We start from the raw sequence: 15598 nt of genomic DNA, 5'->3' as shown, positions 1-15598 counted from the left end.
TATTTGTTCTGCAATATAAATTATAATGATAACAAATATAACAAATCAATCCCCAACATAAATAACCAGAATACATCCCTTCCATCCAGCACGGCAACCATAGATTCATACATATAGATCAGCAACCCAACGCCACGCTTACACAGCACCTAAATCCTGCCTAAATTATTCACTCAATTGCGATACACCTGCTTAGTAGCAATCTCCAACGTCTCAAGTTGGAATTGCTCTGCCCGACGACGAGAAACATCGCGCTGGAACCACGTGCCAACAGCAGCAACGAGTCCCATCAACACCTCCATTCCAAGAAGTACACACAGCAACACAAAGCCAGCACGAGTATTGGCGCAGTCACTATCAAAGTGACGGGGTGTGTTAGTGCTGCTTGTTCCAGATTTCCACTTGCAGGTCCAGCTGTGGAGGGTTTCGTTTTTGCTGAACCCTGCTGGGTAATCCGAAGATGGTAGGTAGATTATGAATAGGATTCCGACCAGGGCGGTTGAAAAGCCTGTGATGGCTGAGGCTGAGGCATAGATATTAAGTGACTTGATACGGGAATGGGGCTAGAAGGGCGTTAGTACATGGTATCAAGGGTAGTCACACGATGGGACGGGTGTAAGACTCACCGATGGTAGAAGCGCAGCGGCAATATACACCAAGTTCAAGATGGTGATTATACAGCCACAGGAAATAGCGGCGATTGTTGGACGGAGGTCAAAGTTCAAAGGCCACAGTGCGAGACCAGCACTCGCCCACTGGGAGGTGTTCTTATAATGCCGCAAGGGTGGGGCTTCGCACGCGATGACGGCAATAGCAACGCCAAAAATCAAGAAAGATAGACCAAGCCGTGCAAAGTGAATGACACGATTGTGTTTTAAAAAGTTTGATTCCTCCATGTCTGAAGAATAAGCACCGCCTGATCCGGTGAGGGACGAGTTTGAGGTCATGATGGAGTGTCGTTGGGCTTCCGTGATATGCTAGAGAGAGGGGTTGAAGGAGAGTGCGTGTAACTGCTAATGACCTTGCCAGCAAGGGTAATCCTTGAAGTGGATATCAAAGAACGAAGAACCCCTCCGGGGCAATGATAAAGAAAAAGAAAGAAAAAAGAAAAGGCAGGTACTATGTTCAGACTCTTGTCTCAAATGATAATTAAGGGATACCAGCTGGGATATGTATATTCGTGGAAACATAGTCCTAAGATTGATCCAGGAACTACCTTAGCAAGCGATAGTTAACTAGTTAGTGTTATCACAGAAGTAACTACCGAATGGGCGCGTATCCCGAAAATGATAATCAGCCCATATTACTGCATATAGCCATGCAGAGCGCCTCGATAGGAAACCGACCGCGCTGATTCGCCTGGGGCTCTGGGTCAAATTTGCAGGACTGTCTAGAATTGTAAACAGTGGCCCTGCAACTTGGACCTGTACAACATACATCCCCGGAGCATAATTGCCTGGGCGCCAGAATGCAGCCTTGGCAGACACATCAGGGAACAAGCACCAACGAAGCGCCTAGTAGAGCCAAAGATAGAGTCTGAGCGGGGTTTGCATCGACCTTATTGAAGAACAGATCTCAATCTCATTTGTCTCTTGGAAAATCTAGTTTTCTCCGAGGGTGGTCATGGTGACCTGTGATAGGTGATGGCGAAAGCGCCGAGCATTGTGCCTGGGGGGCCACCAGCGGCAAGGGTGATTCAGGAACACCGTATCCTTGTCTTGTTTATTCGAGGCATTCTCGTATTCCCTGGATGGATCTAGACCTTGGTCTTTGTGTATCAATATTTCTCCTCAAGTACTACGCTAGACGTGCAACTGTACATAGTAAGTGCATCGAAAGTCGAAAGTAGTCCGTGCGGGGAGAATGACGCAGGTAAGATTGGGTTTTCTATTTTCAAATCAACCTAGCTTCTTATGGTTACATATCTCACCTCTCTGAGTCTTTGTATGATTTTCATTTCCAAGAATCTAAAGTGTCAAAGTGTCGAAGAGTCGAAGAACTGAAGAATCGAAATCCCAAGTAACTAACTGGCTCGTGGGGTCGCCACCGCCATCGGCAGAACTTTTCAGAAATGGCGGGGCAAAAGTGAAGATCCAACTTTCTCTTTGAAACATACCATATCAGAGAGATATAATTGCAATTAGAGCTTGGTTTTGATTTGGAATTCATCATGCCTCTCTCTAAGCTGCAGGGAGTAAAACTCCCCGCCTCGGCCGACTTCCATGGTACTAAGCAATTCCGGGAAATTAATAGATGCAGGCTGACCAAAGATAGTCCATCTTCGTGAGGGTCCAATGATGGATTTGGTGACTCCCACTATCCGACAGGGTGGTGTGAATACCGTTTTCGTTATGGTAAGGGGAATTTCTTTATTGGGGAAACAAATCCTGTCTTTAGAGCTATGTCTAATACACTCAATAGCCCAACCTTGTGCCACCTATCACGACCGTCGACCGTGCTCTGGACTACCAGAAGCGCCTCCAAGCCCTTGAGCCGAATGTCAACTTCCTTATGTCGCTGTATCTGCACGAGACCGTGACCCCGGAGACCATCATTGAAGCCAAGAAGCGCGGCATTGTTGGTGTCAAGAGTTACCCAGCTGGTGTGACGACCAACTCCTCTTCCGGCGTGGTCGACTACACGCAATTCTACCCCGTTTTCGAGGAAATGGAACGACAAAATATGATTTTGAATCTGCACGGAGAAAGTCCTTCTGGAGGTGACGTGACAGTGTTGTCCGCGGAGGAGCGATTCATTCCCAAGCTCTTTGAGCTGCACTCCAAGTTCCCCAAGCTGCGCATCATTTTGGAGCACTGTACCACTGCTGCGGCTGTGGAGGCTGTGAAGAAGTGCGGTCCTACGGTTTCTGGTACCATCACTGCTCATCACCTATCCATTATTATCGACTCATGGGCCGGCGACCCATTCTGCTTCTGCAAACCCGTTGCTAAGACTCCAGCCGACCGGGATGCCCTTCTCCGTGCTGCTGTTTCAGGAAACCCTAAGTTCTTCTTCGGCTCTGACAGCGCCCCGCACCCTGCGGCATCCAAGCGTGGCGGCGAGAAGATCGCTGCCGGCGTCTTCACCCAACCATACACCACTCAGGTCGTGTTTGATGCCTTTGAGCAGGCCTGTGATAACGGTGTCCTCGAAGAGGATGAGATCACGCTAGAAATTGTCGAGGGTTTCATGAGCAAGTTCGGACGGGCCTTCTATGGCCTCCCGGAGGAGCAGAAGGAATTCATCACCATCGAGAGAAAGGGCGAGAAGATCTCAGAGATCCTCCAGTCAGACAAGATTGACGTGGTCCCCTTCAGAAAGACCCAAGAGACATGGAGCATCACTTGGTCTTAGTAACCCGACCAGTACATATTCAATAATAGTCGTAGGAACAAACCCTTGTTTTCTCACATGCACATCCCCTTACACAGACTTGTCTTGCGTAAGCATGTTTGCCACACTTTCAAGGGCGTGGGCCTCTCTGATGTCGATTCTGCGACCTGCGACCACTGGATTTCCATCGTTACCCATAGCAAGCTGACCAGCTCGCTCGAGATGGAGTCGAATTCTGCTCTCGATGTATTCCTTTCTCTCGTCTCTCTTGGACTTAGTTTCCATTGGCACCGTTGCATTGGGCAGAGCTGCCAGTCTCGGCCGGAGCTGCTCAAGTGTCGTCTGCAACGCGGGCAGCTGCGAGAGAATGAAAGTAGTGTTGGTTGTAAGAGGCGTGGGTTTAGCATTCGGTCCAGCATCCACACCAACACGAAGTTGGCGCGCAGCTGGGGTAGAGGTCAAGAAGGACAAATCCACTGGTATCTTTTCGACCGTCTTGGACACGCCGTCTGCCTTGGCTGTTTCGACTGTCGACAGAATAGATTGTAGTTGTGAGATGACCGCGTCATTTCGAGCGCGTTCCTCTTTTAGGGACCGGTTCAGTTTCTTTGTCTCGAACAACTTCTTGCGTTGCGCATGTATGGTTTCTGGCGTCGGCGTATCGGGCGAAGATCCGAAAGAGAGACCCTAGCACAATGGACATTAGTATCTCTCCTGTTCCAAAACTTCTAGAAATCTTAGGTCTAGAAATCTATGAATGACTCCACATACCTCGTAATGCTTCAGCCGTACCCAAGAGAGCAAGTCCCCGGGCACCGTGAGAATGTTGCGTAGCACATAGATCTCAAACTTATCGAAGGCCTTATCAACATTGGCCTCTAGCAGCGTCTCTAGCTGATGCAGTCCATTCTCGATCTCTAGCTTTGCCTCGGGATAAACGACATTGCCATCCTCGTCTGTTTCCGCGATGCTAGGTCCACTGCTGTCATGGGAGAAACCGAGTCGTTCAGGCGGCGTATTGAGGAGTCCGGACTCTAAGCTAGAGATCGCTTGATAGATCAGGTTGTTGATGGAGTTGATAATGTCATCTATGAGAGACTAGGGAACTGTCAGCGATATTCCTAGTTGCAAGGGGTGAGTCGCAGGTTGCAGATCGCAGGTCGCGCGTGCAGCACGAGTCAATGCGTATCAGTCTCGATTTACGTACCAAGGGTGTGTAACTGAAGTGCTCAGTGAGCAAAGATGTCGTCGCGTCATCCATCGCGAAAAGATTGGCCTCGGCGGGCTGAGCTTGAAGTGGTGAAGGAACAAAACACGCGCGGGGGAAATCCCGCTAGCCACCGCCTTCCGTCGACTATCAACTACAACATTCTTGGTGACATCCAGCTTTCGTTCAAATCAAACTAGATTCTTGATCTTCCCCCTCTCCGGCTTTTATTTTATCATCTCCGATGCATACTGCAGGCTTGCTACGTTGTACATTATTTGATGTCAGACTGACACACGAGTCTCATCCCGCCTCTCAACCCAGTCACCAGGTACCCGGCAGCGTTGATATCCAGCTGAAGCAAGACCCTTGTACTTAGCTGTCAGCATCTTCTGTACAATGTGACAGATGATCATCCCCTGGAATATGTTCTGATTTGAACGACCGGACTGTCGGGCCATTGGGAGGTTATGATCTAGTCCAGGTGAGACACCGACTTTGCCCCCATATGTCTCCTAGCTGTAGAGGCGAAAAAAAAAGATATTTAATCTGTGCTCGAGGATCCTGAACAATCTCCATATGTAGGAGTGCGCTCTCTAGGAATTACTGAAAAGGCGTAGAGACAATCCTAACCTTCAGTCTTGTCTATCTCGGTAAGAACTCATCCAGGCAAACCTCTCAAGGGACTACTCCTCACATCTCCAGTCCACAATGTCCCAGGGAAACCCTCTTCGAGTCCTAGTCATCGTCTCGCAGCGGAGTTCTCAGATATCCAAAGCCCAGAACAACCCAGAGGCCCTCCTACCAAAAGCCATCCGCCTCCTCAAATCAAGCCATCTGTACATTCCACAAGAAGCTCGCCCAGCAACAAAGCTAGTGGCAGCTCAAAAGTGGCGAACGCGAGTATTCTTCGTCTTCGACATTTGCCACACGACCTATGACGCCAAGCTCGGCCATCTGCCCGAGCAGAACAAGCTCCCCGTTGCTGTAGTTCATCTTAGTAAAAAGAACACGGCCTATGTGGCGAACGCGTGGTTGTCGAAAAGGGTGAACCGAGATATTGCACTGTTTCACAATGCAAATGGTTTCGGGGCTGTGCCGCCCTTTGTGGAGGATCATACCGTGGGAAAGCCACCTGAGTATATGAACCCGAGAGATGTTTCACTCTTGCAGGCCTATTGCGTTTGAAGATGTTTGGATTAGAAGTGTTGCATGCATTTTGCTGATTATGTGGTATCTTGAACAATAAACAATGAGCCATAATGCATAATGAATTTGAACCAACGCCGTGACCCTTTGTAGAGGAGATGCATGGGCTAGAAATCCATCGTGAGCTGTGGGGCCATTTTCTCAAGATCTTCAACCTATAGCACCGATCAGAATACCCAGGATACGGCAATTAGAGGATAAAATAATGAAGACTTACTTCGAGGAACCCGTCCCCAAGACTTCTGCCACCGGTATTTCCATCTGACTCGGTCCTCTCATAAGCAGATCGGGCGATGGCTTCCCTCACAAAAATATCAATATACTTGGCAACAACGTTATTGGCATCTTTTGCGACCTTGGTCTTCTCATTCTGGAAATGCTGGTGCAGCAAGCGTGTGAGCAGTTTGGAAGGTATTTTCGGGTCGCTGGACGTCACATCCTGTGCTTGGTTTGTAGTTGTGATTTCAGCAAGGATATAGTCCGGCTCTTGAGAGAGCGAGCGCGAGCGACTGCGGCTTCCATTGGAGTAGGACTCAGATTCAGATTCGGAGGCGGCATTGGCTGCCGGAGAATCGGGTCGGGGGCGTTTCCCGATACTTGTAGATTTACTCTGGGTTGCAGACTTGCTTTGAGTCGTGGGTTTGCTCTTTGTTGTTTTGGGCATGGTTGTGGACGCAGAAGCTTTTGTGCTGGTTTGTTTCGCTTTTCCTTTGGCCTTCGACACGGAGCTGGATGGTCCCGCGCTAGTTGTGCGACTGGGAGGTTTGAAGGGGAGACGTGGGCGCTTTTGAGCTGGTTGAGGTTCGCCGGGCATCTTGGTATCCTAGGTAATCCAGGTATGCGATGGGTGATACGGGGAATCGCAAGTAGTAATGGTGAGGGTGATTGGGGATATCGGTGAAATTGGGGAACACCCCAACGCGGACGCGATCTACAGTACGCGCTGTCAGGTGATGAGGGGAGACCCTACTTTTCTAGTTGTGATAGGCTTGATGCTCTTTTGCTTTTCTTTGCTCTCTCTCTCTTTTTTCTTTTCTGTGCTTTTCGTTTTCCAAAGTTACGTACATGCTTTCCACAGTTACTAGTCTCAAGTATCATCATAAAATGAAGAGTGATGCATTAAACCCTCGCTCCTCCTCAACACACCAGGTAGAAACCCACGAGCCAAAGCCCTTGTTAACGGAGAGGAAGTAGATATCTTGATTCTCTTAATCCTGGCCAATCTCGCTGGGATGCGCCATGCGAACGGGGCGAGCGCGGCGGTTGCTAGCCTCAAAGGGGTGGTACACATTGACATGAAGACCGACCGTGTCGATCAATTTACAAATGCGTTCCCAGGGGACATTGAATAAGCCGGTGCAGAAGCGGCTGGAGTAAAGTCTCTGGGGTCGCTCATTACCGGTTTCTAAAGCCTGCTGGGAAAGAACTTGTAGCTGTCCACTCAGGTCCTGTAGGGCAGCAAAAGTGCTGTTGACGATCATGTCCTCCGAATCCACGCGGCTGCCATAATACTCCGAGGTAAAGAGGCAGATTATCCAATGGCGACGGCGATGTAGGAGGAAGTCACTCTGTTGTGGTGGAATCATGACTGCGGTACCGAGGGGACGGCTGACAACGAGAGAGGGCTGCGGGTCCTCGTCGCGTAGGTCGGTGATGGTGTTGGTGACTGGGTGACCACGATAACCGAGACAGTGGTTACGATAGATCTCGTAGGCGGCGGGATACTAAAAAAAACATGTCTTATTAGCTCTAGATTGTCGCATCAAGTGAATGAGTTATTGATCGACCAACCCGCTCACGAAATGCACGGGCAATGCCTGCACCCCAGGCACCCTGGCAGTTGCACGCATCTACATTGACAACGTTAGTGGGGGAAATAAACAGTCGCTAAATAAGGGGTTCTCACGGATTAGAGCAGCGCCATTGGGGGCATCGAACAGATCGCCGGGGGTCTCCTGGACAAAGCTGACGGCAGGCAAAGACGATGTCATCAAGGTCAACGACTCATCGCTGTCAGTGCAGTCAATCGCTGCAACCTGATTATCACCTGTGTCAGACATTATATTCTGTGGTAGATGGAGAAACCAAACGAAGAAACTGGAATTTTCTCATGCTCCCTAAGAAGGGTTGAGGGAAGTGAGGACAGTATCGGGGGAAAGGGTTTAAGAGAGCATAATGGAGCAAGATTTGGGTGTTTTATCGTCCCAACTATCACGGTCTCCCGTGGAGCTCGCAAGACAACGCATCTTTACCAACTTCAGAAAAAAAGATATACTTACACGGACCCCTTGGAAATAAAGGAAGCAAAGGGGAAAATACACACTAAATTGATGTCACCTAACTTGGTTTTGTGCTAAGAGGAAGACTCGATGCAGTATGGCCAAGGATGCATGGTATAATCATATAGAATGAATCCATGGATGGTTTGATACAGCGAAGCCACATGCCGAATCCCTATTAAGAAGATACCCAACGCAATCAAATACATCACCCATTGCACTTTGTGATTCTCAAACAGACCCTTGTAAGTCAATCCTTCTTTCCCTTCGTGGCTGTGAATGGCTTCTTTGTGGTCATGGTCAGCTCTCCCAATTCGCCCAAACGACGGTTAACAAAACTTTTCAAGCTCTCTCTTTTCTTCAAGGTTCGTTCACATTTCTCGTCCTTGGATGAGACCTGCTTGATTGATTCCCTCTTTGGTGACTCCATAAGCTCTTTTTCGTCTGTCTGATGTGGCTTTGGCGGAGGGACCTGACGTGAAGCAAACGCGACTGGCGAAGTTGAAGCAGGGCTAGCGACATCGGGGCTCATGACTGAAGTGAGGGAGTTCGGAACACTGTTGCCGCTGCTCGATTTTATGCGACGACTCATGGATCGCGAGATAGACTTGAGGATCGAGGGACTATTACTAGAATCAATTCGTTCGAGGCGGTCGATCTCACTCCTGGCGGTCATCCCATTGGTTGCAAGATTGTCTTCGCTCGCTGGGGTGTAGATCACCACCCCTTTGTCGGGGGCGATGCTAAACATTTCTTGAATGGATGACTGGATTAGGCCGGTGTTGCGGAGGTTAGTGAGCGGTCCGATCAGACTCGAGAGAGCCGTGATCTTCAACAGGTACGCCGAGTCGGAGGTATTTCCGAAAAGCAGCTCAGCATTCTGGTCGATGGTGACTAGCATTGATGTTTCCGGACGCTGATAGACCTGGGCAAGGAAGTGGGCAAAATCCGACAGTAACTTGGGTGTATCATCCTTTGCCTAGTTGGTGGATTAGCAGGGAGTGATCACCAAGCAGATGTCAGCACGTCACATACTTTAGTGTTGGTCTTGAGCTCAACGACAACAACAGATTCATGAGCTACGCGGTCCTTGGGGGAATTGTGCGATCCACGAGCCGTAAATGCGTCTTCGTAGTACAACTTTTTCACCTTGGTTAACGGCGAATCGTCCACACTTTTCTGGCAAAGATAGATAGGCATGCTCTCTGAGGCAAGACGTGTGGCGGGCGCGATGTTTTCCTCGTCATGATTTTCCTCTTTGAACATTGATGAAGTTCTCGCTGGCCTCTCGGGAATGACGATCGGGGGTGCGCTGGCATCAAGAGATTTTGGTACAGCATTGCACGATGCATTAGGGGGTTTCTGTAGTAGGGGAACGTTGGTGGTCAAGCGAGGCAAAGACGGTTTCTTCTTGGAATGGTCCATTTTATGTGACATTTAAGGGGGGGGGGGGTTGAGTAATGAGGTGATGAAAGTTGAAACGTTATGATAGCAACAAGAACCCGTAGACCTTGGGACCTTCCAAGGGATGAGGCAGAAAAGTAAACAAAAACGGAAGGTACGAAGGTACGAGGGTGCAAAGGTGTAAAGGTGCAACTTCAGGCAAGAAAGGCCAATTCGCTGAAGGCCGAGTTTCCACTCAGAAAGATTTTGTCAATACGTCTCCTTCTGTCCCAAACAATATCCCCATTGGTGTGTCTGATATACAAAACCCGATGCTGTGGAATGAATTCTTCGTCGGTGGTCTCCTTCTTCCAACTACCCATGGTGGTTTCCAGTTGTCCTTCAAATCGGTCCACGAATCCAATGACATAGTTGCTGCGTTCAAACGCCGAATCCCAAGTGATGCGATTGATGATATCTGTAAGTTGTCAAATTGTTAAACATGGCGATATATACATTTCTCGACCTAATTACCTACCTCCAGCGGGGCGTAGTCTGTTTTCGCCGGCCTTGGGGTCATACTCAGGCGAAACACTTCGCTGATCTCGCTTTCGATGCGAGATCGTTGACTCTGGTGGGAATTGGGATGCCTCTTGTCCCGTAGTCATATTGGCATTTGTTTCGCTCGGGTTATTTGAAGGCATGCTTTTTAATGGTTCAAGAATACCGGGATCTTCAAGTTGTTTTTCACTACCTAATCTCGAAGCTGGTTTGACATATATATGTCACCGTAATGACACAGGTCAGGCACCTTTTTTCTCCATCTCGATTACGCGTTTGCGAGCCTCAGCCTTGTGCAGCTGGGGGTGAAACATCAGAATGATTCACGCATAGTCATAAACGGAGTGGTGTCCTACGGCTTCGAGTGATAGGCTTAGGCCGCAGCCCTTAGGATGCCGATGACTCAGATTGCGATTGTGGCTCGGTCTCGGTGACTCATGGATCCCACCAGGAACTACCAATGACCTTCGCATTACCCCAAAAAAAATGGTCACAAGGCATACGGCATTATGATACAAGATCGAAACTAGTGAGAGGAAAAAAAGAACACAAAAAAGATACTCCGATAGGGGGAATCGAACCCCCGGCTGCCGTGTGAGAGACGGCGATGTTAGCCACTACACCATATCGGATATTGGATGGAAGTTTTTTCCGATTTGGCGTTATCAATTAGTGTTTGACTCTCCTCCTTTTGCTATCCTCGTACGTGCTTCCTCTTTAGACCTCCGCAGAGCCCCCAGAGCCCCAAAGCCCAAAGCCCAAAGCCCAACCCGCAAATGGGCCGGGGTTTGGGTCCTAAACAGTGTAAACATGCCGAGAAATCGAGATACTAAGTAAAGTTGAACCCCTTTTTTAATTCTTTTTATTAAACCTATATTTAGCACCGTTCCCAACTATAATACCTAAGGTAATATTTTATTGATTTAGACGATTTAGAATCAGTTACTAGTTATATTTCAGTATCACGTTTAAGAGCGCGAGAAAATACGTTGATTTAGATGATTTAAAAATTACAGAGGCTTAAAGTAATAGTACTCTTATACAAATCCTAGATATATATATATCTAATATCAAAATACCAACATTCATCTTTTCTACGATATCTCGACTTTTACCGGTCAGATTTCGGTTAAAATTGAAATATATACTCATACAGTTTCCATAATTTGATTTTCTAATTTGAACTTTATACGATCAGTAGAAGGTTGTAATATCGCGATTACAGAGCCCGATTTGTTAGTGCCGAGATAGGCTTAAGGCGTCGGGCCCACTTATGGGCTTTGCGGAGGTCTAGTCCTCTCTATCCTCCTATATGTTTGTCGTTTCTTACCTCTTTCTAAGGTTGATCTAGTGAGGAATTTTTCTGATTCATCCGAATCCCCGAGCTCCGCCACTTACGTTGCTCTTAGACCTTGCCAACTCCGATGGGACCAATAGAGTAGTACTAAAGACTCTTATAACGTTTATTTAGTAGATTTCTAGCTATATTTAGCAACTCCTCTACATCCTACTACCGCCACATCGCATAATTATGAGAAGCTTAATAATAAGACTAGCTACTGTCATACGCCAAAATGAAGAATAGTTCATAATTGAATTGATCAAGATATTGGGCCACAATGGGACCAATGCTAGATTTCTATCCACAAAGATTTTGGGGGATTATTTAACTATCAAGAGCAACTACGGATAAAACAGACGTCGCGTCCTTTGTAGAAGCAGAAATCACATCCTCCGAGACATCCCCTGTTCTCCACATCCCCAATCCTATAAAACGTCCATTCACAGAATAATATGTGCCTACGCAGCGACTGTTGCGGGTTTGGCGCTCTTCGTCCCAGAACCATTCGAACGACCGTAAACTCAGCATTGGCTGTAGCATATATTGGGTCGCCAACGAATGAATGTCTTCGCTATCCATGGAGGTTAAGATCGACTGCCATTTCTCGGTGGAAAGGTTTCTCCCTAGCAGGATCCCAGTTCCGCGAGCATCCCGGGCAGGTTTGATTATATACTGGTCTTTTATCTCGGGGTTGGTGTGGGTGCGACAGAGGAGGTTTCTGAACTCAGCTGTGCCGGGGAGGATGGTAGGGATTATATGCTCACGTAGAGTCTGTGCTTGTGCAGGAGACAACACCCGTTGTGTATCCACGAGGCTGTCTAGCTCCTGGAGGATGATGCCCAAGATGCGTTTATCGTGGGCGAGGAACACGCTCCGGGGGTCATTTCTGCAGCACGCGGCAATGTGTCGCACCATTTCGGGGGATAGAGAGAAGAGTTCGAAGTCGTAAAGCTGCAGACCCACCATGTGCACTGGTTCCAATATCTCACCACATACTTCCAGCAGAGATTGAGGGGGAGTTTTGACCGTGGGATCTGCACCCCAGACGCAGCACAAGGTAAACCCGGTTTTACTAGTTGCACAAGGCACCAGACGAAGATCACTAGGCCTGACAGTTCTCGGCCTTGCTCCGGTTCGCTCTTCGATATGACCGAATAGAGGGCTATCGGACGGGAAGGTTTGACTTCCCTTGACAAAGTGAATGGGGCCATTCGAATCGAACAAATCAAAAAGGCTCTCTTGAAGTGCATTGTATTTAGTGGCTGGTTCGATCAAGGGAGTATCCCATGTGCTGCCGGCTAGTGCCTCATAGGCCGTTGCGACGTAGTGGAGGAAACTGATCGGAAACCGGCCGTTGATTTCACAGACGCGAAATTCGGGGATTGTCCGATTCGTCACTGGGAGTAAGATATCTGGTCGAAGATTGCCTTGGTGGTCTTGGAAGCATGGTATGATACCATCTGTAGTCGCCTTATCTACCCACTGCAAGAGCTCCTCGACATGAGTTTCTAGTGGCATTCGGCTGGGGAAGTCAGCCTCCTTGTCCGTCCACCACCTTTCGATAATGCTATTCAGAGCTGTGACGAGTGCTTCGTTGAAGGTCTCCAACTCTTTTACAAACTGCCATGGCAAGAGTGCTGGGTGGGGATTAAGTCTTTTCGTAGCTCCTGGAAGTGCACCATACGGACGAACATAATCTGCCAATCTCTCCTGCAGTTCCTTGTTTTCACGAATGCGAATTGCTGGGTGAACCTGCCCTGGCAGAACGGGGTGTTGCGGATCCTGCGTGCCACTCAATGATATTTGAAGCAGCCACGGCGACCTTTTGGCGAGAACACTAGGTATCTCTTTCTCAACGATCACCATTGACTATTACACCAGTCAGTCAGTCTATCGCTGGCTCTGTCAATAAAGTACACTTACATTTCTGAATGAGGCACCCATCCTCATTCCCAAGAAACTTTTAAAAGGCATCGTCTCTTTGGTAAAGTAGCGATACATCTCCTTTCCGACGGGACCTGCGTCCGTCTCGAGAACCTCGGAGAGTGTAGACCGCACAATAGCCCATCCATCTTCTGCACCTTCCAGGCCGAGCGCATATAGCATGTAGCCAATGTTGTTTTGTAGAAGTGCATGATGAACCCTGTTCCACACTTGGTTGAGATCATCCGTGCATAGTCCAGCATCTACATCAAAGCCCTGATTTTTTAGCGTCGGCCCATGCATTTTCACTCCGGCTAAGTCTCGGATTGCGAACCCCTTGATTGCCTTCGACTTGCGACAAATGCGAGCGACGGTATTCTGGGCATGAAGCTCGCATCCGACACTGTGACGTAGTAATGGATCCAACCCAAGGCGCAGAAGGCATTTGATATAGCTATTTACCATATCAGCCAAGGTAAATATTCTTCGAAATAAACAAAACGAACCGCCTGAACCATTTCTTCTTTTCAGTCATCGTTTTCAGGTCAAACAAGATTTCTGCGTACGTCTGTTGACTACCTAATGGCTTTTCCATCAGTGCCGAGACCAGGATGAGTGCCTCGTCATTTTCTTGTGCCTTTGGGACTAGGTTCTCCCTGAGAATACATGTCAAGTGGCGAGCTTCACTTTTGTCTTCCTGACTTCCAGTCACAGCAGCAACCTCTCCGAACAGCCATAGGTCCTCTGGAAGAATCTCCTGCATCAACGCAGTTGTACCCGGTGCTGCAGCTGCAGACCAACACGGTAGGACTCGTAGCGCCGAGGTAATCTGGCATGCAAGAGAGAATTTCACGTCAAATTCATAACCAGTGATGGAGACTGTTCGGATAGCAGCGTGCGCCTTTGCCGCACCGGGGACAGACTTGACGTGCTCTGCCTCTGGGAAGTAATTTAAAACAGCTGGTAGTTGTCGGGAAAGGCAAGGTATTATAACCAAGTCATTAGAAACTGGGGGAGTAACTCCCAAACATTTGGCCAGAGAATGGGTTAGCTCTTCGAATGGTCCATACATATGAATCGAAGACCGCGGGATGAGGACTAGTGATATACCCGGATTGAGCATACCAGGTAGATCCTCTGGTCCAACTGGTTCTACCAGATTATCAGCGAAGCATGTCCGATGAAACTGTAATTCAAGTTAGCAAGTATTGATCAAATCTGGCTTTGAGTGTGGATATACCGGGTGAGTCGGATGGCCTAGAATGAGGGAAGCTTCCCATTCCAGAAACGAGGAATTAATATCTAGCACTGGCTTGGTGACAGAAATCTCCAGCCATTTACCTCGTATCAATTAGTAAACTAACTAACAAGGTTATGAACTAACATACATACTTGACATGGATACGCAATTGCGTAGTTCACGAGTAATCGCATCCTTCGTTGGCTCATCACATGCAAACCCTGGCGCGAAGAATTCAAACACAGCTCCAGGATCATTTTCTTGAACTTCATGGTCTAAACCGTCGAAGACGACGGGGAGTTTGAAATCATTCGGCCGCCAGTGATGAGAACTAAGGGGAGGCGAGAAAGAGAATAGGTCCACTTTTGCTCGTCGTGTCGAGTTGCTGCCTTCTGCAGTCAAAAAACATGACCATTTCTGAGATTGAGGAGGTGGTGGCAGTAAGTGAATGTTCACCAGCCCTTCGTTGGCGAGTTGCGCAAGCAGACGCTTAGTGGTCTCGGCCATGGCGTGGGGCTGGAATGTTGTGACAGTCATGGCGTTTGAAAAAAATAAAGGTATTGAGTATGAAAAGAGAGATGTCAGGGATTACGACTTCTTAATTGTGGTTCAATCTACCTGACTGACTCAAATATGCAAGACCAATACAATAGTGTGCATTTACGAAATGCATATAATTATTTCCTTCTGTCCTCGTAAATATGTTGTATCATTCATAAATTATGACACCATTAATGAGTTAATGGCACTTGATCAATCAGGCCTGTCGATCACTTCTAAACTTCTATATTGTACTCTGCATCACCACTTTCGTATGTGTAACGTTATAGATATCGACTTGTCTACGGAGTAGACCGATCGCTCCACTAAAATAAGGACTAGTCCTAATGGAGAAGATCGACGGTCACAAGCGTAAGGTAACTTTCAAGTACCATTATACTAGGAGGTAATGCCTATGGGTAGAGAGTGTGGAAACAGACCTTAGTATATTTAAATAGCTAGGAACTATTGTATAGTAACCTACTACTACATATGCACCCTACTACATATGCAGCTAGAAACATGTTTCTTACCAGTCTCTCGCCGGCAACCGGATTGCGTACAAGAGAAAGTAAGAAGAG

General features: G+C 47.9%; 10 protein-coding genes across 10 annotated transcripts; 2 read left to right on the top strand and 8 right to left on the bottom strand.

Annotated features, from left to right (window-relative positions):
- Nucleotides 1-173: 173 nt before the first annotated feature.
- N7537_000052 (uncharacterized protein) lies at nucleotides 174-947 on the bottom strand (the record flags this gene model as incomplete). Its single annotated transcript, XM_056891110.1, has 2 exons — nucleotides 174-563; nucleotides 627-947. The coding sequence occupies 2 exons, from the start codon at nucleotides 945-947 to the stop codon at nucleotides 174-176; spliced, it is 711 nt and encodes a 236-aa protein (XP_056756105.1).
- A 1152-nt stretch (nucleotides 948-2099) lies between these two features.
- Nucleotides 2100-3354, top strand: N7537_000051 (dihydroorotase; the record flags this gene model as incomplete). The annotated part of the gene is made up of 3 exons (XM_056891109.1): nucleotides 2100-2225; nucleotides 2275-2354; nucleotides 2422-3354. The coding sequence occupies exons 1-3, from the start codon at nucleotides 2171-2173 to the stop codon at nucleotides 3352-3354; spliced, it is 1068 nt and encodes a 355-aa protein (XP_056756104.1). The 5' UTR covers nucleotides 2100-2170.
- A 69-nt stretch (nucleotides 3355-3423) lies between these two features.
- N7537_000050 (MIND complex subunit MTW1) lies at nucleotides 3424-4594 on the bottom strand (the record flags this gene model as incomplete). The annotated part of the gene is made up of 3 exons (XM_056891108.1): nucleotides 3424-4020; nucleotides 4105-4431; nucleotides 4541-4594. 3 exons carry the CDS (start codon nucleotides 4592-4594, stop codon nucleotides 3424-3426), a joined length of 978 nt encoding a protein of 325 aa, XP_056756103.1.
- A 132-nt stretch (nucleotides 4595-4726) lies between these two features.
- N7537_000049 (uncharacterized protein) lies at nucleotides 4727-5001 on the bottom strand (the record flags this gene model as incomplete). Its single annotated transcript, XM_056891107.1, has 2 exons — nucleotides 4727-4802; nucleotides 4835-5001. The coding sequence occupies 2 exons, from the start codon at nucleotides 4999-5001 to the stop codon at nucleotides 4727-4729; spliced, it is 243 nt and encodes an 80-aa protein (XP_056756102.1).
- A 250-nt stretch (nucleotides 5002-5251) lies between these two features.
- Nucleotides 5252-5728, top strand: N7537_000048 (uncharacterized protein; the record flags this gene model as incomplete). The annotated part of the gene is made up of 1 exon (XM_056891106.1): nucleotides 5252-5728. One exon carries the CDS (start codon nucleotides 5252-5254, stop codon nucleotides 5726-5728), a length of 477 nt encoding a protein of 158 aa, XP_056756101.1.
- Nucleotides 5729-5856: 128 nt separating this feature from the next.
- On the bottom strand, nucleotides 5857-6563 carry N7537_000047 (CENP-X/MHF2 family protein; the record flags this gene model as incomplete). The annotated part of the gene is made up of 2 exons (XM_056891105.1): nucleotides 5857-5904; nucleotides 5967-6563. 2 exons carry the CDS (start codon nucleotides 6561-6563, stop codon nucleotides 5857-5859), a joined length of 645 nt encoding a protein of 214 aa, XP_056756100.1.
- Nucleotides 6564-6957: 394 nt separating this feature from the next.
- On the bottom strand, nucleotides 6958-7809 carry N7537_000046 (uncharacterized protein; the record flags this gene model as incomplete). The annotated part of the gene is made up of 3 exons (XM_056891104.1): nucleotides 6958-7473; nucleotides 7541-7599; nucleotides 7656-7809. 3 exons carry the CDS (start codon nucleotides 7807-7809, stop codon nucleotides 6958-6960), a joined length of 729 nt encoding a protein of 242 aa, XP_056756099.1.
- Nucleotides 7810-8278: 469 nt separating this feature from the next.
- On the bottom strand, nucleotides 8279-9453 carry N7537_000045 (MIF domain protein; the record flags this gene model as incomplete). The annotated part of the gene is made up of 2 exons (XM_056891103.1): nucleotides 8279-9007; nucleotides 9064-9453. The coding sequence occupies 2 exons, from the start codon at nucleotides 9451-9453 to the stop codon at nucleotides 8279-8281; spliced, it is 1119 nt and encodes a 372-aa protein (XP_056756098.1).
- A 173-nt stretch (nucleotides 9454-9626) lies between these two features.
- Nucleotides 9627-10079, bottom strand: N7537_000044 (DUF504 domain-containing protein; the record flags this gene model as incomplete). The annotated part of the gene is made up of 2 exons (XM_056891102.1): nucleotides 9627-9889; nucleotides 9950-10079. The coding sequence occupies 2 exons, from the start codon at nucleotides 10077-10079 to the stop codon at nucleotides 9627-9629; spliced, it is 393 nt and encodes a 130-aa protein (XP_056756097.1).
- Nucleotides 10080-11638: 1559 nt separating this feature from the next.
- On the bottom strand, nucleotides 11639-15014 carry N7537_000043 (uncharacterized protein; the record flags this gene model as incomplete). The annotated part of the gene is made up of 4 exons (XM_056891101.1): nucleotides 11639-13183; nucleotides 13238-13691; nucleotides 13744-14176; nucleotides 14630-15014. The coding sequence occupies 4 exons, from the start codon at nucleotides 15012-15014 to the stop codon at nucleotides 11639-11641; spliced, it is 2817 nt and encodes a 938-aa protein (XP_056756096.1).
- Between the last annotated feature and the right edge of the window lie 584 nt (nucleotides 15015-15598).

Source organism: Penicillium hordei (assembly GCF_028827395.1).
Source record: "Penicillium hordei strain IBT 12815 chromosome Unknown utg000001l_segment0_segment0, whole genome shotgun sequence".
NCBI classification, from domain to species: Eukaryota; Fungi; Ascomycota; class Eurotiomycetes; order Eurotiales; family Aspergillaceae; genus Penicillium; species Penicillium hordei.
Note: the sequence above shows the minus strand (reverse complement) of the source record. Positions and strands in the feature narration are given on the sequence as shown.